The sequence below is a fragment of the Pyrus communis genome, chromosome 6 (genome assembly GCF_963583255.1).
Source record: "Pyrus communis chromosome 6, drPyrComm1.1, whole genome shotgun sequence".
NCBI classification, from domain to species: Eukaryota; Viridiplantae; Streptophyta; class Magnoliopsida; order Rosales; family Rosaceae; genus Pyrus; species Pyrus communis.
In genome coordinates, this window is record NC_084808.1 from 22508829 (window position 1) to 22530399 (window position 21571).

General features: G+C 36.9%; 1 protein-coding gene across 1 annotated transcript; it reads left to right on the forward strand.

The window, feature by feature from the left end:
• Window positions 1-12408: 12408 nt before the first annotated feature.
• On the forward strand, window positions 12409-13612 carry LOC137737855 (GSH-induced LITAF domain protein-like). Its single transcript, XM_068477422.1, has 3 exons — window positions 12409-12742; window positions 12851-12977; window positions 13361-13612. The coding sequence occupies exons 1-3, from the start codon at window positions 12549-12551 to the stop codon at window positions 13442-13444; spliced, it is 405 nt and encodes a 134-aa protein (XP_068333523.1). The 5' UTR covers window positions 12409-12548; the 3' UTR covers window positions 13445-13612.
• The last annotated feature ends 7959 nt before the right edge of the window (window positions 13613-21571 follow it).

Consider the following 21571-nt stretch of genomic DNA (forward strand, 5'->3'; position numbering starts at 1 on the left):
TATTATTCATGTACACATATATATCAGTAATGTTAGGATGAGGCCACGAATTAGACTAAATTAGTCTTTATATACACAATGTATTTATGACATATGACAGCAATTGAAGACTAATGAAGAGCAATTCGGTGGGTATGGTTACACATGAAGTTTATAAAGTTCAATGATTTTAAAAGTCAAACCATAATAATTAATATCATTATTCATGATCATTACAACCAAACCATGAAATTTTTCATTAATAAAACGGCAAAAGCACGCTTGATTAGGCTTAATTATGATATTTTTTCAACGTAATCACCTACATATCACTGTTGTACCATGTGGTAATTAATCAATAGGGGATTATAATATAAACCATATATCATGAATTCATGAGTGTAGGGCCATAGATATTATTTGAGAATTGATAGTCAAATTAATGAAAATTTCCAACTCTTACTATTAGTGTTGATTTTAATGTAGAAAAATGCTAAGGAGACTCTCTTAAAGTTGGATTCTTTAAGGATTTTCTGTCACTTCATAATTTAACGTCAATTCACGTACTAACGTTATAAAACATTGTGCAAAAAACATAAAGTAAAAAAGTATTCATTAGGCTATATGATGTTAGCTTTAGGTATGGATTCTTATCAAGCTACTTTATTTCATTTTATTACTCATGCTTATTCGAAGACATTGTTATTCTTAGGATATGGATCTATTATCCATGCAAAGGAAGCTATTGTTAGATATTCTTCAAATAAAAGCCAAAATATGGTTCTTATGGGCGGTTTAAGAAAATAGGTACCGATACAAAAATTGCTTTTTTATTAGGTACACTTTCTAAAAATTTCAATTTTGAAAGAGCACCATTGACATTTCCCTTTAATATAATATAATATTAAGAATCAAATATCAACTCTTACAAAATTTAGACCCCAAGATGGATATAAATATAATTGAAGGTTTCAATTCTTTGAACTAAGAGAGAATGTTCAGAGTTTATTATTTTACTTCAAAACATAAATTAATTGTAATAAATTCTTACGAAATCCGATGAGAAGGTGAAATAGTGGACACAAACAAAAGGACGAGTTCGCATATAAGTAAGAGATCAGAGGACAGAGCGAATGTATTGGGGGAGCTGCATGCCTGTTCCTCTACATTACTAAGCTACTATTAATAAATAAATCTAGTTAAACTGATTATGTACGTGTGTTATATGTTGAAAAATGATTTTTGCGCATTATTATTCTATGTTTATACACTAAGGTTATTTTTTATGTTTGATTTTTATTTGTTTTATTTAATTTAAAAGTTAAAAACAAACGAGACAGCGTGATAAGGAAATTAATGTGTGTGAAATTAATTTTTTTCATGATGTTGGAAGAAAGGTAGCAATGTTATTGGTGCAAGGTAGCAATTAGGGTTTTGTGTTGTATATTATTGGTGTAAGGTAGAAGCGAGTTCACGAGATGGCTCAGGCCCTCAGACTCAAGGGTTTTGGGGGGCCGTTGGGGATATTGCAAGGTAGATCTGGTCACTCACTGGTGGGAGCTTTGACACCCAATATCGCTCGGATTTTTCCTGATTGTGGAATCTATTCTCTCAACTTTACCAGTCCTCCCTCCTCCTCCTGTCTCTGACACCATCTCAGAAGCAGCAATTCACCCCCCTCTCTCTCTCTCTCTCTCTCTCTCTCGCTCTCTGTGCATTAATATTCCCTCTGCTGCTGCGACCAGCGAAGGAGTCCTTGGGATGTTCCACTGCTTTTGTTTTTGTATGCAAATTCAGAAATCCATCACGGATATCATCGCTATCCAGTTTTCAAATTCATCCTTTTTAAAATAAAACAAGTTCTACATAATTCGTTTCAAATTTCTCCAAGTAAGATGAACATGACTTCACAGTTTTTGTGACAAAACGCATATCAAACTAAAGAAAGATAAATAACCCTAAAAAATCCAACTGATCCAAGCTCGATCTGGATTGGACAAACCTATATACACACATGTACATATACATATATATATGAAGTATTATTTCAGACTCATTGCATACAACTGAGTGTCAATTATCATACTGCATCTGCATGTGGTACGTATATATACGGTCAAACATGGTTTGGTTGTGTTGACCATGTGAGTACTTTAGCAAGGCAACGGCTAAATGCGTACAACACATGCAGTCACTCTCCCTGCTGCAACATCACATGATTTTAATATGGTAAACGTAACTAGTTAATCGAGTGAAAAATGTTATTAATCAAGGTTAATTGCTTGGTTAAGTTCTTTAGGGTTTTATTTAACATTTCTAGCAACATGTATGTATGGAAGCCAAAGGGAAGATTATAAAATGATGATGGTATGTTTTATTGAGATTTCCAATTCATTCTCTGCACATATAGCGATGAGTTTTTGATCATGGGTAGTTGAGGGTGAAGGGAACATGCCCTAGTGCTACTGGCCTTGGCCCATGGGCGTGCCCCTCGCTGGTGGTGGTGGTGGTGTTGGTGGGTGCACACGCACGACACAGTTTATTTATATATATTGTGGAACAGACCTTGTTTATTGGAACGGAAGCTCCATAAAGGTTCTTGCACGGCTCCTAAACTCCTCTTCTCTATAAATATGCTTTCTTAATCAATTTATATCTGACTACATTTGTATTACTATGAATTATTTTTAGTCTTTAGGCGGGTTTTAGGAATCATGGTTGAATCCAAAGTTGAACACGACGTACAATGGTGATAAAACATCAACAAATATTGAAAGAGTCATGCTAGAGAGACGAGAGAGATATATATATATATATATCTACGTCGTCTTCTTCCTCCTCCTCCCTCTCTCTTATCCCCAACACATCTTCACCCTTCTCTTTTTTGCTTAGCTCTTGTTTCATTTGTCTAGAACCTCGTATCAATAGACAAAAATACAAAAAACATGCTTGACAAGGAGAATCCTTAAGGTCAAACTCATCTCCTCCAAAACTTCCATCATGTTTGACTCTAAAACCGACATTTGCACACCATAAAAACATCAATCAATGTTTGATGGCATGTGACCTTAATTAGTGTAGTATTTCTTAGTACGCAGTACATAATCTCACATTGCTTGGGCATTTGCCATTTTCGAATATTATACATTGACTCAATGACTGAGGTTTTATGCCCGAGGCGGGGAATGCAAGATAGCCGTTCATGGCCGTTGGATTAAATCAAAGGACCAACCTAAATCTCCTCGTACATTACAATCAGGTTGCCATAACCCGTTTACTAAAACAAGGACTCTCGAATCTCGATCGACCCTTTCTTCTTTCTCCCTTCTATGCCATTCATGATGTCGGTCGGAGTTCATTGCCTAGACCAGGGCTCTCTCTCATGTTGGTGGTCGTGACTGTTGGTGGAAACCATTAGATCTGTAAACAGTAGAAAGATTTGGTGGAATTCATCATGAACAGAGATATTGATACAGTTGAGAGAATGGGGACTAGGGACGAAGAGAGTCACAAAGCGTGGAATATGAAAAGAAAAAGAACAAATAACTTGCAATTGTTATAAATAGGTAAAAGTTAGAGAAATAATCTTTGCTAGAGACAAGAGCGAAATAAGTGCAAAATATCACACTATAACTTTAGTAGCTATAACACAAAAGGATGACAGATAAAAGAGGGAGGGAGATATGTTGATGTTATTGATCTTTTCTTTTCACATGTGTTTTGATTATAAATAGGCAAAAGTTAGAGAAATAATCTTTGCTAGGGACAGGAGCGAAATGAGTGCAAAATATCACACTATAACTTTAGTAGCTATAACACAAAAGGATGATAGATAAAAGAGGGAGGGAGAGATGTTGATGTTATTGATCTTTTATTTTCACAGTGTGTTTTGATAACACACGGAGCGCTCTATTTATAGAGCAGCTCCAAACAAACATAATAATTACATCTTGAAAAGCATAGCACACTTTTTTTGAAAGTATCACACAAATACAATCATCATTCTTTTCCCAAGTCCACACTACTGTGTGGGCATTCATTCATCTACCAATATTTACAACACTCCCTCTTGGATGCCCACATATCAACATCAGTTGCCTCGTTTAAACCTTGCTCGGAAAAACCAAGTGGGAAAAAACCATAGCAAAGGAAAAAGAGTACAACTTTATCTGGATTGTTGATATAGTGTTATGTATGCTTATGTTGCCTCGTTAAAACCTTGATAGGAAAAACCCAGTGGGAAAAATCCTAACCGAAGGAAAAAGAGTACAACATACATGTATCATGCTCCCCCTGATATGTATCTCCCTATTATTCCGCATTCTTCAAATTTAGCTGATTGGTAAGTCGACGTAATCTGATACTCAGCACTAACTTCTGAAATGCGTACTTTGGTAGAGATTTGGTGAATAAGTCTGCCAGATTTTCATTGGAACGGATTTGTCTGACTTCAATAACTTTAGCCTTCTGAAGCTCATGTACACTAAAAAACTTTGAAGATATATGTTTAGTCTTATCACCCTTGATGAATCGTTCTTTCATTTAGGCAACACAGGCTGCATTATCTTGGATGACAGTTGGAGTGTCTGTCTTTGAAGGTAAACCACATGAATTCTGGATATGATGGATCATTGATCTTAACCAAGAACATTCACGACTTGCTTCATATAAAGCAAGTATTTCTGAATGATTTGAAGATGTAGCAACTAATGTTTGCTTTGTTGAGCGCCATGAGATTGTTGTATCTCTATTAATGAACACGTATCCAGTTTGTGAGCGGGTTTTATGCGAATCAAAGAGAAAACCAGCATCTACATATCCAACAAGGATATGATCATTTGTGGATTTCTTTGAGTAGAAAAGACCCATATATGTTGTCCCACGAAGGTATCGCAAAACATCTTTGACTCATTTCCAATGACGAATTGTTGAAGCAGAGCTATACCTTGCTAACAAGTTAACTGAAAGAGTTATATTTGGTCTAGTACATTGTGCTAAATACAATAAAGCACCATTGCACTCAAATATGGTACTTCTGGACCAAGGACCATTTCATCATCTTCTTTTGGACAGAATGGATCTTTCTTAATGTCCAAAGAATGAATGACCATTGGCGTGCTGAGTGGATAAGCCTTATCCATGCCAAATCGCTTCAAGATTTTTTCAATGTAAGCTAATTGGTGGACCAAAATTCCACTAGAACAATGCTTGATATGTAGGCCGAGACAATATTTTGCTTTTTCAAGATCTTTCATTTCAAATTCGTTTTTCATATATTCAGCAGTTTTATTGAGCTCTTCAGGAGTTCCAACTAGGTTCATGTCATCGACAAATACTGCCATTATAGCAAATCCAAAATTGGATTTCTTAATGAACACATAAAGGCAAATAACATTGTTGGTATATCATTCTTTGATCAAATACTCACTGAGACGATTATACCATATTCGTCCAAATTGTTTCAACCCATACAATGATCGCCTTAATTTGATTGAGAGTATATCTTGTGGTTTGTTAGTTGTTTCAGGCAACTTAAGTCATTATGGGACTTTCATATATATATATATATATATATATATATATATATATATATATATATATATATATCAGTATCTAATTCTCCATATAAATACGCAGTGATAACATCCATAAGTCACATGTCAAGTTTTTCTGAAACCACTAAACTTATTAAGTAATGGAACGTAATTACGTCCATTACAAGAGAGTATGTCTCCTCATAATCAATTCTAGTTCTTTGTGAAAAGCCTTGTGCAATGACTCGTGCTTTATATCTCGCAATCTCGTTTTTCTCATTACTCTTTCTTGTGAATACCCATTTGTAACCCACAGGGTTTACATCAGGCGGGGTTTGGACTACTAGTCCAAAAATATTTCGCCTTTCCAAGGAATTTAATTCTGCCTGGATTGCATCTTTTCACTTAGGCCAATACTGTCTCTGTTTGCATTCATCAACAGAGCAGGGCTCAATGTCATCGCTTAATATGATTTCAGTGACTACTGTGAATGCGAACATGTCATCAATAATTATTTCACTTCGATCCCACAATTCATTAATACAAGCATAATTTATGAAGATTTCTTTGCTTTTATATACCTTTGTCTCTTCAGGGACATGTGTTTCATCAAGGAAATTTTCTTTTTTTAAAAGTACAGAATCATGAATTGTGGATTTGTCATTCATTTTCTCTTCCTGAATGATTTCATTTGGATTCAGTTGTGCCTTCATCTTTCTCTTTCGAGGGGCTAAATCTTTTGAACCTGGGGTCTACCACACTTCAAGTGTTCAACAGATGAATCATTCGATGCCACTTTATTTTGTCCAACAAGGACATCAATTCTTGCAGGTGCATTTGCGGCTGGTATATGTGATTTTGTCACTTTCATAGCATCATTAAATGCATCTGGCATTTGATTAGCAATACTTTGAAGATGAACGATCATTTTCACTTCATTTTCACATTGAGTGCTACGTGGATCAAAATGAGACAAGGTGGGTACAACCCATGTTAGATATTGCCGTTCTTCTGGAACGGTTTTTTCTCCCTCTAATGACGGGAAGATTGTCTCATCAAAGTGACAATCAACAAAACGAGCTGTAAACATATCAACTGCCAAGGGTTCCAAATATCTAATGATAGATGGTGAATCAAAACCCACATAGATTCCCAGTCTGCACTAAAGTCCCATTTTAGTGCGTTGTGGCGGTTTAATAGGCACATAAACAGCACAACCAAAAACTCGTAAATGTGAAATGTTTGGTTGATGCCCAAACACGAGTTGTATTAATGAGTATTGATGGTTGGCTATATGTCTCAATCAAACCAATAATGCAGCATGCAAGATGGCATGTCCCCATGCAGAAATTGACAATTTTGTTTTCATAAGCAGAGTGCGAGCTATTAATTGAAGTCGCTTGATAAATGTTTCTGCTAGACCATTTTGAGTATGGACATGAGGAACAAGGTGTTTAACATCAATGCCCAATGTCATGTAATAATCATCAAAGATTTGAGACGTAAATTTACCAGTGTTATCAAGTTAGATTTACTTAATGGGGGTAATCTAGGAACTGTGCTCGCAACTTAATTATCTGAGCAAGAAGTCTCACAAAAGCTACATTTCTAGTAAACAAGAGACAAACATGTGATCGTCGGGTAAATGTATCAACCAAAACCATAAAATATCGAAATGGTCCACAAGATGGTTGAATGGGCCCACAAATATCCCTTTGAATTCTTTGCAGAAATGATGGGGATTCAGCATCAACCTTTAGTTGTGATGGTTTAATTACCAACTTCCCTTGAGAACAAGCCTTGCAAGGGTTATCATTTGAGATAGCAATGTGTCTGCTCAATAATGGATCTCCATTAGAGTTGGTAATGATCCTATGCATCATGGTGGATCCTAGATAACCCAGACGGTCATGCCAAAACATGTAAATTTTTGAATCAATGAACTTCTGGTTCATGACAGTATGTGATTCAATTGTCTTTGTATATGTATAAAACAATCCACTCGACAAACCACGCAACTTCTCCAATATACGCTTCTGGGTATCATTCGAGGTAATGCATAGTTACTCTACATTTTCTGCACTTTTAGTTTCAATGTGGTATCCATTTAAACGTATGTCTTTAAAACTCAACAAATTTCGAGTAGATCGAGTAGCGTACAACGCATTCTGTAAGGACAATATTGTTCCATTTGGTAATATGATCTAGGCTTTCCATGAGCCTTCAATTACATCGGATTGGCCTGATATTGTTGTTACCTTTACTTTTGTAAGCATCAAGCTTGAGAAAAACTTTTGATCTTGAAGTATTATATGCGTGGTTACGCTGTCTGCAAGACAAATATCTCCATCATTGCTCTTGTTTTGAGAATGACAATAGTTTTTATCCATGCTTTCTAAGTAAGGAAATCTTAGTTAATTTATGTATAATAAAAGGAAATTGACATGCCACTTTTATTGATGCAAGCATTTAGACTAAAAGTTCAAAATAATAAGAGTATATTAAACAGAAATGATTCAATTGGACCGATACACTTCATTCCTTCTTTCCACAGTGAAGTCCAAGACATCTAGGTATGTTGTGTTCAACTGCCCTTATAAGTCGCACACTGGATTAGGTATATCCATTGGTTTAACCTGGTCGAGGAAATTGGTCTCGACACCCTTCTCCTTGAGGGAGGCTTGATATTGATCCACCAGATGTTTTAGGGTACGACAGGTACACGCCTAATGCCCATTGCCACCACACCTATGGCAAGCTCTTTCAGAGTTTCTAGGAGCATTGTTCATATGAGCTTTGCCTTTGTGGCGATTTAAATTTTTGAAGTTCGGGCCTGAATTATGCCTTGGAATCTGGTTGTGAAACTGAACACCATGATTCTTGCCTTTCCCGTTCTACCAACCTCGCATGTGGCCAAGTCCTCGTTTGTAATTATTGCCACGAGAAGATGTGTTGTTCATTTCAAGGGAAACAGCATTTACTTTTGGGAATGATGCAAATCTAGTAGGTCAGAACTAATGATTCTTCATCAGATGCTCATTATTTTGTTCAGCTACAGGAGCACAGATATCAGTTGGTTGTATATAGTGAAGCCTCGTTCTCTATACTGCTACTGCATGAGCACATTGGAGGCATAAAAGGTTCTGAAAGTCTTTTCTAGCATATCTTCCTTAGTGATGTTTTCCTCACAGAGTTTCATCTGGGAGCTAACTCTGAACATTACAGAATTGTACTCAGCCACTGACTTGAAATCCTGGATCCTCATGTGAGTCTACTTATAACGAGCCCTTGGAAGAATCACCGTTTTGTGGTGATTATATCTATTTCTCAGTGCCTTCTATGGGGTTAATGGATCTTCAACCGTCAGGTATTCGCTCTATAGTCCTTCATCAAGGTGGCAATGGATAAAGATCATGGCCTTCGCCCGATCTTGAGAAGATGCATTGTTCTCCTCCTTAATTGTTTCTCCAAGATTCCCTACCTCCAGATAGATCTTGGTTGTAACATCCCATATCGCCCAGGGGTGTGGATCTTATAAGCCTTATATATATATATATTCCCATCTCTATCTAGCACGAGGCCTTTTGAGAGTTTACTAGCTTCGGGTTCCATTGGAACTCCGAAGTTAAGCGAGTAGCGCGTGAGGTCAATCCCATGATGGGTGACCCACTGGGAAATTCTCATGTGACTTCCTAGAAACAAAATCGTGAGGGCGTGGTTGAGGCCCAAAGCCGACAATATCGTGCTGCGGTAGAATCGAGTCCGGTATGTGGTGAGGGTCTGAGCCGAGATGTGACATTGGCATCCACTACCCAGGTAAGGTAGTTTTTCCCAGTAATGTCCAGAGCAACAAAATCAAGTTTTGCTAAGTTCGCCATTTTCTTTTCTAAAAGAAACATGAGATGTGTAAAAACTTCCAATAATATGTATGCTGGAGGGATGTAGTGTTAGAACTTCTAATTCTTACAAATTTTTTGTTTTGATCTTCAGGCCAAAATGATAAGCACTCGAAACTTCAGGCTCGAGATTTACATGATTAATGAGGAGGGCGATTGTACCACACCATTCTCATTGAAGCAAGCATAGGATGGGTGATTATTCCGCACCACTCAAACAACAGGAAAATTTAAATATACAGAGTAGGGTAGGCAACTATACCACACCACCTAAAATTGTAATAAAATTAAATCTATAGCTCAAGATAAGCGATGATACTGCACCATCTTGGATTGCAGTAAGATTAAATTTGCAATTCAATATAGGCGATTGTACCGCACCATCTTTGATTGCAGTAAAATTAACATAAATAAACACTTGGTTAGTAATAAGGAACTACACCAAACAAGAAATCAAAGATATATGTAATCGTTATATTGAGAACTAGAAGTATGCATGGTGCTAGCAGATCTTCACAAGGGTATATCAGGAAGATGAGGCAGAGGAGGAAGAAAAACAGTAAAATCCTTGGAGGAAGCATTTTTCGGTGAACGGAGATGAGAACTGGTTAGAGAGTCATGCTGATAACGTGTTATAAATAAGCAAAAGTTAGAGAAATAACCTTTGCTAGGGACAGGAGCGAAACTGGTGCAAAATATCACATTATAACTTTAGTAGCTATAACATAAAAGGATGACAGATAAAAGAGGGAGGGAGAGATGTTGATGTTATTGATCTTTTCTTTTCGCAGTGTGTTTTGATAGCACACGAAGCACTCTATTTATAGAGCAACTCTAAACAAACATAATATTACATCTTGAAAAGCATAGCACACACTTTTTGAAAGTATCACACAAATACAATCATCATTCTTTTCCCAAATCCACATTACTGTGTGGGCATTCATTCATCTACCAATATTTAAAACATCAATCATATTTTGTGGATGTTATTGCTATGTCATCCATATTTGATAGATATTGATGATATGACGTTGATGTGGTACCAATACATCAATATAACATTGTAATTATGAGATTGTTCAAAGGGAGTTTTAACGAAAAGCCTACGATACTGTTTTCTTTAACGAAAAACCACATTTTTACACTAAAAAGTCAATCCTGGTACTATTCACTTTACCCTTTATTTTGTCCTTATCATTAAAACTCAAAGTTTTCAAGCCCTTTTCATTAGTTTTCCTTTGTTCAAATAGCTCCGTATGTAACTATTTTTATTTGATGTTTGAGCTTTTTAATTTCAATTAAATAACACTTGCACAACCCGCATCTTACCTCCCCACAAAATTCACTTCTGTGAGATTATGTTTGGGCCTTCCTTTTTTCAGACTGGCATTGTCCTTCTGCAATTACTCTTGGGCTTGCATACTGTAAAGCCTGCATTCACATAAATTTCCTATATCTAAGAACGTCATCCAGAAAATAAGTTAATAAAACATAAAGATATTACGTTCCAATCTCTCATTTTCATATTACATTGATTAAAATTTTATTAAAAAATCTGACCCTAAAAATTAAACTTTGATGGAAACCTATTCGGGCCTAACATGACAACTTGGGCCGAAAGTAACAAAATGGGCCAAGACTCTTGTTCCAACGATCTTCTGGGGGTATCATGGGCCGCCTAGGTTCCAGGAGTTGTCTAGTCAGTTTTTCGATCAAGTCCTTTTACAAGAATGATTGATTCGGATAAGGGCAAAGGTTGAATCCTTGTACCACCAGGGGTGTTAAAAGCTGAAGGCATTGAAAATCAGGGAATGAATCTGGTTCATTATGGAGGTGGGTTTAAAGTCCCAATTGAATTAGGACTAGCCGAGTCTTAGTTAGATCAGGATAATGAGTCCGAGTCTGGGTATGGTTCTAACTCGGTTAGGAGCAAGTTCATTACTATAAATAGAAAAAGGATCGCACCATTCAAAGCCTTTCTAATTCAACACACAAACTGCCCTGCGCAAACTCTCGCTCTACGCAAAACCTCTCAACAACCTTGAGATTTTTATTTTCCTTTTTCGCCAACACATCTTCAGTTTGGATAAACAGCGCTGTGAAGGCAACCGATGACATCTTCAGTTTGGATAAACAGCACTGTTGCCGTAGAATCAGCCGACCACGGAGTACCTTCAGTTTGGATAAACAACATTGCATCGAGGCCGACTAATTATCTATCCAAGTCTCGATCGAAAAGGATTTTCGAATCCTTATTGGCATAGGTCATCTCATTAGCCTTCTCGGTGAAGTGAGGTGTTACAAGTTACTACATTCAGCACATTGAAAGTCGAATTTGATATTGAACTTCGCAAAACTAGCAGCCTTGTCTTCAGGCTCTAGAACCTGAAGACCGAGACGTGTTCCTTCTTCGGCCGTAGTCGCAAGATCAAGAAGTCAATATCGCACTCAACGCAACATCAACACATTTTACTCCTTGGCCGACGAGTTGGCACGCCCCACACACAACCAAAGGACGTAGTTAGCTTATTAATTACTCGACATATGCGCCACGTAGGCTTGATAGTTTTTAGGGTCAACAAAACCTAATTTCTCTATTTTATAAAATTTTAATCTAACAATTAAGTTAACTAAAGGCCGAACCAAATTGACCCTAAAAACTATATTCAAGGTTATGTGATTGGAAGGTAATTTAGATACGTCTGATAAGATTCCTAAGTGTAGACACATTAGTAAGAGCGAATTTCTTATGCAGCGACCTTGAATTTTCTTTTTGTAATTCAAATTATTTTATTAATCAATAAAGAAAAGAAGAAGACAAAAATAATAAAACTTTCATAATGTCAAGATTGTCTTCCTCTCATTCGAATTTCAAAAGAAAACGCGTGATGTCACGTAGAGGCAAGGCAATCAATGGAAAAAAACTTGGAAATTCATGTTTGGTGTCTACCTTCTAGAAGATATAAAAGTAATCCCTTTCGATAAAACAGCCCAATGGACATCCTGGTCTCGACACAGCTTTCCCTTGATTCCCTTCTCTTATAAGATCAGCCCGTTCCTATTCCAATCACCAGACCAGACCACTCACAAGATCGCGGGATTTCATCGCGCTCAAAACTCACCTGCAGAAGCAGAGATGTCGAAGGTCGAAGAACCGGCTATGGGAGTTCCAGTATACACGGTACAGAATCCGTACCAAGCCGGAATGATCCCGCCAAACGCTGTCTACGGCGACCCCAAGGGCGTCCCTATCCACCAGACCATTTACAGAGACACTCCCGCTCCCTTCAACTGCGCTTACTGCGGCGATACCGGACTAACCCATGTCAAGTAAATTACAAATTTTGATCCTTTTGGGGATTTGGGATTTTGGGATTGATGTTATTATTCTTGATTGTTTGAAGTTTGGAACTTGAGATTGGTTTGTTGAATTGACAGATCAAAGCCGAGTGCGGCAGCTGTTGTGGCTTGTATGATGCCTATGATGCTTGGATGTTGTTTTCTTCTGCCTTCCTGTGACTGCCTCTGGCATAAGTATCATTACTGCCCAAACTGCCAAGAGAAGGTAACATCACTCTCTATATTCAGGAGAATCAGAAACCGTTTTGGGAAATGCTTCTGTAGGAATCACTTTTGCTAGACGTGCTTTTATTAGATTCTGTAGGAATCACTTTTGCTAGACGTGCTTTTATTAGAAACATGTTAGAATATTTTACTCATAAGGACCTCTGCTAGGTGAGATTTTCTGGTAGAGCAGTGGCGCTTCTCCTGAAAACGCTTCTATGACCCATAAGCACTTTTACTTTTTGTACCAAACACAGTTGAAAACTCTTTTGGCCTATTTAGAAGCAGTTGTAAACAGGCCCTATGACTACTCTGTGTACACTCAATTATTTTTGTTTTCCTTATCATTGTTGCTTAGACATTTAACATGGATTTGTATTGTAGGTTGCTGATTTTGAGAAGTCGGACCTTTGTCTTGTTGTGGATCCTCCAAGCTGGACAGAACGTAGCTATGCACTGCCTGCGTGATGATCTGTATTTCACACTTTGTATGCGGCTTCTTCTCTGTTTATTATACATTTTAAGATTTGTTAGTACATATATATTAGGTTTAAGATGTTGTGTTGAACCATATACGAGTTTGGAAAAATGGTGGCTTGGCTGCATAATAATACGGAGTGATAGTATTTTTCAGTATGTTCAAGCTTTTAATAAAATGCATTTACCAATCTCAAACGTGCATTTGATTGTATTGCAAGTACCTACGCTTTAGATGTTGCAAATGCACCTATATACACTATGTGAGAGTTGTGAGCTGTTTGAGGGGCCATGCTATACTGGGTTGATCAAATAAGGAATCAGTATTTAGTTATCTGGTTCCTAACCAAAGCATGGACACCTTTTAAAGTGTGGAATTACTTTTAACATTGGGCACCCTTTAGACGTGCATATGCTAATTTCATACGTATGTGCGATTGTACTGCAAATGTTTTTGTGGGAGTTGTGAGTTGTTTGAGGGGGCATGCTAGGTTCATCAATAAGGTTCCAAAATTTCAGTCATTAGGTTCCTAATCAAAAGTTTGGATGAAAACCCTTTTCCAGTGTGGTGCTTGTTTTGGTCTAGAACCAGGCCTCTGAGGTCTACTGTTGAGGGTCTAGTTCTCAGCAAGGTTCTGTTACACTTTTTGTTCAACCGTGTTGGCTCTCATTTTTCAAAATGGTTAGGTTCCTCTTCGTATGAACTCTTTCAAACTGTTCTCTAGATTGGACGAGAAAATTTTAGTTGGGACTTATAGAATTGTTTGAAATTAGGCATCCATGAAAAGCAATATTGTTTTTGGGATTTAGATTGCAATCATCATGAGTAGTGTCTAGTTCACGTTTGGATGCAATTTGTGATGCTGGATTATGTGAAACTTCCTGCCTCGTTCTGATGATTTGACTGCTGGATAAGCTATATTACCAAATTATGCAGCACCTTGTGCCAAAAAGATTCTCAATCATCAAAAGATATGTCTTGTTATGGCGTGAGTTCTGAATGTACATCAGTTGTCATTCAAGTGTTTATCATTTTTGCCCATGAATGTCTTGTTGAAACTTGCGTTTCATATCTTCATTGCAAACCGCCTGACAAAAGGATTGCACTTGCAGGCTTGCAGTGTAGGTGCTTAAACCCAATGAAATGTGTGGATGAACTTAGGGGCCGATAACATTTCGTTTTCAGTTAAAAAAAAAAAATGAAAATTCAAAACAAAATGGTTATCAAACGGTCCCTTAGAGTTTTAGGAAATATGACACACCTCGACCCGGGATGTCTAATAGGACTCCGAATCGAGCTGTGCTGGCCGATACTTGGAAGGTGATGAAGCCATAAAGTGTAGTGATGTGGAGAATATGAATAAATTTAATCCTAAAGTGCCTAAATACCAGAGTGCATTGTGAGTGGGAATGAGCCCAATTCACATGTGATGTCATAGCATAAGTACAGTACAGTAAAGTAGGTTAAGAATTATACTATCGATGGTAATCATCTACACCAAGATTTGCCAATAGTCCTCGTCGGTACAAAAACTCTGCTACTAGAACCTAGAGGGGCGCAAAAACAAGGATGAGTGGGCCTGAAAATAAAGTTTTAATGAAAACCTTTTGAAAACGTTATAACCCCTCGTCGTAAAACTCGTATAGTTTCCAGAAAATAATACTATGTATATACATATGAAAACCAATGCACAAGGTCAGTAAAAACTGAAGTATGCCATGTCATACATTTCAGCACTAAAAGATGTAAGTCAGGTGAAATCAATATAAAATAATATGTCAGTCGGAGCCACCTAATATGACCTGTATGGCTGGACCTATAGCTCATCAATACATGCTAGCACACCAGTCGGAACCACCTATTGTGGTCTATACGACAGGGCTGGGTGTAAATATATATGCTCAAGTGCTACGATCATGTGAAGGTTGTACGAATAATCGCGGGTCACCAACGAGTCGGAATCACCTATTGTGGTTTGTACGACAAGGCTGGCACCAAACTTGGATCCAAGGTGAGCGTGCGGTGCGGGAGGTGAAGATCATGTGAAGGATTGTGCCCTGGCTTCGGGCAGGAGCACTAACACCAGGGTGCAGCAATGATGAGCTCTAAATGCATCCATGCATAACAATGTGCAGTGCAACCAATATCATCACAATATACTCACCTAGAGCTTACCTGAACCTTCGCAGCATCGTTCAATATAAACATAATTCCTACTAATGCAACATTTAAAGTATCACACATTTTAGACATGAAGTGCATAAATCAATTCAAGAACATTTGTGGAAGCTATCATTTATGCGCGCGCACACACACACATACTAACTATAAAAAGGAAAAAACCCACTCACCTGGAGTCCGGGCTATAACTCTCTAGCACGAATATCGAGGCGTCATAAACGATCGGCGCCTAGAACAATGATCAAATCACGTCTCAGACTTCTTATCAATAAAACACGTGACTTACATATCCTATTCGGGAAGATCCTTACATCAAATTCCTGATCCGTGAGTTTCTTATATCCTTAAATATTACGTACTATAACGTATCAAGGTTTGGTGACGATCCAACGGTCAAATCGTCGATTACTATAATAATCAAGTGGCAGACCTTAATGGAACTAGGTTCAAACGACGAAAATTCATCTATCAGACTTCACATACGGAATTGGAGAATCAAATTTAGCCTAGGAAGGTCAAGGGATGCCTCGGCCCACATGCCGCCGTACACGGCGGTCGGCCGCCCCAACTCGTCGGAAAAATCAACTATTTCTAAAAATTACCAAATTTTACAGGAATGTATCTCAATGAGGGGAGTAATTTTCATACCTGTGACTAAGGCCAATTTGGCCGGGAAAAACTCCAATTTCCCTCAAACCCGCCGGAACCCTAGAATTTGGGTGTTCTTCAATCCGTCCTCAAGTCGAACTCCGACGCCTCAACCAATGCATGGGCTTTGTTCTCGACCTCAAGGAGAATCGACCCATGATTGTGATCGACTGAATTTGATTCGGGAACAGCGGAATTGCCGTTGTATACACCGAAAACCCTACAAGCTCACTCTCAGATAAACGAAAACCAAAACCCATCAAATTTGGGTGAAGATACAAGCCGGAAGGTTACCGAGCTGTATGCAAATGATAGATGGAGGTGGTTCACCGAAAAAACACTGTGAAAGGCGTCGGAAAGGTTGCGGAAAACCGGGTCAGAGAACGAGTCTCAGTTGTGAACGGGTTAGGGTCCGGGTTGACTAAACCTTCCATCCCTCTTTTCTCTTCCTTCTCTTCCTTCTGATTGCCCAGTCTCTTCTTTCTCTTCTTCTGAATGGGCGTCCCGCCCCTCATTTCTCTCCTTTATCTCTTCTCCCCAACCGTCCATTTCTTCTTTCTTTAAATCTGGGCCACACACATGGCTTTCCAGATTAAGCTCCAAAAATCTAGAGCTTTTTAGAAAATAACCAATTTACTAAAATGCCCCCAACTTTAAATGTTAATATCTCCTTCGCTATAACTTCAAATCACATTATGTTTGCACCCACGCGTTCGTAGCGACGAGTACTACTAGGATATGCCAAGAAAACAAGTCTTACGTGACACAACACAGCAGTCAGCAAAATTCAACACTTTGCCTCAAAGGGCATTTTCGTAAATTCACTTATTAAAATTATATAAACAGTAAAATTGGGAACGGGTTGTTACAAAATATTTTACGTGGGAACTACGAAAATGTTGCAAGACCCTTGGATGTGATTGTACTGTTTATTAGGTCTCGGAACTATTTTTTTTTATTGATTTTTAAATTTGAAAAAAATAGAAAAATAATATAAATCAATAGTGTGGCCCTCAAAGATATTTGTAGGTGTTGAAAGCCTTTGGAACGTCCTCAATTAATTTTAGAAAACATGTGGTGCGACTAAAATGACTCAAATTTTGGCTTATAATGAATCTTGTAAAAGAACTCAATATCGATTGGAAAACGTGGGTTATACAGTTTTTATGAAAATTTTGAAATTTTTAGTTTTAGGAAATATTTTGTGATGGAATTAACGTAAACGTTGCAAAAGCTTTTGGATATGATTTTATCCTTTATTAGGTCCCAAAACTATTTTTCATAGATTTTTAAAGTTGAAAAATAGAAAAATAATATAAACTAATAGCGAGGCCCCTAAAGAGATTTGTAAGTGTCGAAAATCTTTGGAATGTCCTAAATTAATTTTAGAAAGCATGTGATGCAACTAGAATGACTCAAATTTTGGCTTATAATGAATATTGTATAAGTTCTCAAAATCGATTAGAAAACGTGGGTTACTCACAATTTTTGTGAAAATTTTGAAATTTTTAGTTTTAGAAAATATTTTGTTTGGGAATTAACGAAAACGCTGCAAGATCTTGGATGTGATTTTATCCTTTTTTAGGTCTCGAAACTATTTTCATTGATTTTTAAAGTTGAAAAATAGAAAAAAATAAGGAAAACTAATAGCGGAGCCCCCAAAGAGATTTGTAGGTGTCTGAAATTTTGAGAATATCCTAAATTAATGTTAGGAAACATGTGGCGCGAATAGAATGACTCTAACTTTGACTTATACAAATGCTGTAAAGTTCTCAAAATCGATTGGAAAACTGTGGGTTTATAACTCACAACTTTTCTGAAAAATTTTGAGTTTTTAGCTTTAGGAAAAATTTTGTGTCGGAGTTAAGACAAATGTTGCAAGACCCTTGGACATGATTCTAATGTTTATTAGGTCTCGAAACTATTTTTTATTGATTTTTAAAATTGAAAAATAGAAAAAAAAATCTTTAAATTTGGGTTTTAAATCGTTGATTTCACGTATTTAAATATGAATTATAGTTGAACTCAAAAAAAAAAAAAAAAAGAATTATAATAGATTTTGCAGGGAAAAATATATGTTGAAGAATATGATTATGATAGTTTGTTGTTATGGTAAGAAAAATTAACAAAAAATAAAAAAAAATCGAACAGGGGTGGATCAGTATAAAGCTAGCGACTCCCCCGAGAGGATTGCTATCAAAGTATCGATCGTATAATTTTCTATTGTTTTTCCTTTTTTCTTTTTCCATTGATTTTTTTTTCTACTTACTTTATTTAGTTTCAAATACCCTTAGATTTAGATTTATATCCTTGTTTTCGAATTTTTTGACATATATTATAATAAGGTTTTCGCCAAAAATGCATTTTGTAGAACATGAAGATGATAGTTTGGTCTGTACGGGAAAAATGAAAATTTAACAAAATAAATAAAACATAAAATAAATAAAATTAATGGTTTAAGTAGAGGGAGACGCACCCCAAACTCATGCCCTTGGGAAAGCCCTGTGGATGTGATCCTAATTTTTAGTATTAGGAAATATTTGTGGAGGAATTAAAGAAAATGTTGCAAGACATTTGAATGTGATCCTACCATTTATTAGATCTCGAAACTATTTTTTATTAATTTTAAATTTGAAAAAAATAGAAAAATAATATAAACTAATAGTGAGACCCCCAAAGAGATTTGTAGGCGTCGAAAATCTTTGGAATGTCCTTAATTCGTTTTAGAAAACATGTAGTGCGACAACAATGACTCAAATTTTGGATTATAATGAATCTTGTAAAAGTTCTCAAAATCGATTGGAAAACGTGGGTTATATAATTCATATTTTTTGTGAAAAAAAATTGAAATTTTTAGTTTTAAAAAATATTTTACGTGGGAATTAACGAAATTGTTTCAAGACCTTTGGATATGATTTTATTCTTTGTTAGGTTCCTAAACTATTTTTGTGACATCCCACATCGCCCAGGGGAGTGATCCTTAAATGTATATTCCCATCCCTACCTAGCACGAGGCCTTTTGGGAGCTCATTGGCTTCGAGTTCTGTAGGAACTCCGAAGTTAAGCGAGCAGGGGGCTAGAGCAATCCCATGATGGGTGACCCACTGGGAAGTCGCTTGTGAGTTCCCAAAAACAAAACCGCGAGGGAATGGTAAGCCCAAAGCGGACAATATCGTGCTACGGTAGTGGAGTCGGGTTCGGGAAGTGGTCCCGCCTGGGCCGGGATGTGACAATTTGGTATCAGAGCCTAACCCTGACCGCGTGTGTGCCGACGAGGACGTCGGGCCCCTAAGGGGGGTAGATTGTGACATCCCACATCGCCCAGGGGAGTGATCCTTAAATGTATATTCTCATCCCTACCTAGCACGAGGCCTTTTGGGAGTTCACTGGCTTTGAGTTCTGTAGGAACTCCGAAGTTAAGCGAGAAGGGGGCTAGAGCAATCCCATGATGGGTAACCCACTGGGAAGTTGCTTGTGAGTTCCCAAAAACAAAACCGTGAGGAAATGGTAAGCCCAAAGCGGACAATATCGTGCTACGGTAGTAGAGCCGGGCCCGGGAAGTGGTCCCGCCCGAGACGGAATGTGACAATTTTTCATTGATTTTTAAAATTAAAAAATAGAAAAAATAATGAAAACTAATAGCGTGGCCCTTAAATAGATTTGTAGATGTCCAAAACCTTAGGAATGTCCTAAATTAATTTTAGGAAACATGTGGTGCGAGTAGAATGGCTCTAACATTGGCTTATAATAAATGTTATAAAAGTTCTAAAAACCAATTGGAAAACTGTGGATTATAAATCACAATTTTTGTAAAAAAAAAAATAAAAATTGAATTTTTAGCTTTAGGAAAAATTTTGCATCGGAGTTCAGAAAAGTATTGTAAGACCTTTAAACGTGATTCCTAATCAAGTTACAAACTCTTTACATAAGTTCTTCGCACTCAAAGCTTATTCATTTATATTTATCTTGAACCAAGAATTTTGGAATCAAAGAGTTCTTTGACACATGACGGATGTAATTAGGCCATGGGCGTTGTTGAAGGTCGTCAACTTCTGATGATGGAGTTCCAATGGACTTTCATAAACTTCACGTGAATTCTTAATCAATTTCTTCTTGCAGGGAGAGAGGCTGGATTTGTTAGGACCTAAAATGCACTATCAAATCTTCCGAACTCACCAAACTTCATGACTTTTTAAAAGCCTCCAAAATCATGCGTTGAATACATATATGAACTTGAATCCTTTAAATTTCTGATTAAAACCTATTAACTTTTTTTTATGTACAATAAGATATTTACACTAAGGAGTAGGATAACAAATTGGTTATGAACTTATCATCTACGAGATTCGAACTTGGGACCCCTCTCTTATAAATAAAGAGAAATATTACTGGACTGTAGTATTAAGTAATCATATAAACTTTTAATATATGATATTGAGGTTTATATTTTAGTTCATCATATAAAGAATATTCTTTTAATAAATGGACAAATGTGAAACCAGTAGTAAGACATCTAGTTTTAGCAAAAATCTAACATGGTATTTCAAAAAAACTTTAAAATGACAACCATTGAATTTAGTGGTTAAATGGTTTTGTATTAGAGTGTTTTTGCAACAATAATCTATGAAGGAAGACCTAAAAACTTGTTATTTTGAATAATTGAAATATGATGGACTTGATCCGACAAAAGTGTCCCTCAAATAAGCTTATTTACAGGAGGAGATGCTCAGTTGAAGCTTCCTCTAAGTTCGGCCTCTTAAATGAAGAAGGGGCATAGTTTAGTTTTTCCAAGGATCCATTTGGATGGAGTAATTTCCAATTGTAAGGAGCTCGATAACATTACATGGTAAATTTTTTATTTAAATCATTACAATTCATGTTTATCAAGATCTAGACTATAAGAAAAGGAAGTAAATAAATGAATTTCAAATGATCCCGAGTTTGACTACAAGATCTTAAGAAGAGTAAGCCTTCCCTCTTGTCTTCACTGACTCTGATCGGCTCTTCGCCATCTAGGGTTGTACCGTTGTAGTATGTTCCACCGGTTGGATTGTTTGGCCATCATGACTTTTCATATACGTTGAACACAATGTTTTCAAGGTTTTTTTTTAGACAATTTAATTAGACCTTTGATCAGATTCAAATCCTTTCTTTCAAATATCTCCAGTCAAAAGGAACACAGCTGAAGTAGAACAAAACTTGGATTTCTCAAAATTTAGTTTTTTGTATACCACCTCGAATCTATAATCTATGCAAAATGGACCATATATCGGATACCACATTGCTGC

Bases quoted from the DNA above. Each gene is read 5' to 3' on its own strand.
- LOC137737855 (XM_068477422.1), top strand. From the start codon at position 12,549: ATGTCGAAGGTCGAAGAACCGGCTATGGGAGTTCCAGTATACACGGTA. The intron at 12,743-12,850 runs GTAAATTACAAA...TTGAATTGACAG, and splicing joins ACCGGACTAACCCATGTCAA to ATCAAAGCCGAGTGCGGCAG. The intron at 12,978-13,360 runs GTAACATCACTC...TTTGTATTGTAG, and splicing joins GCCCAAACTGCCAAGAGAAG to GTTGCTGATTTTGAGAAGTC.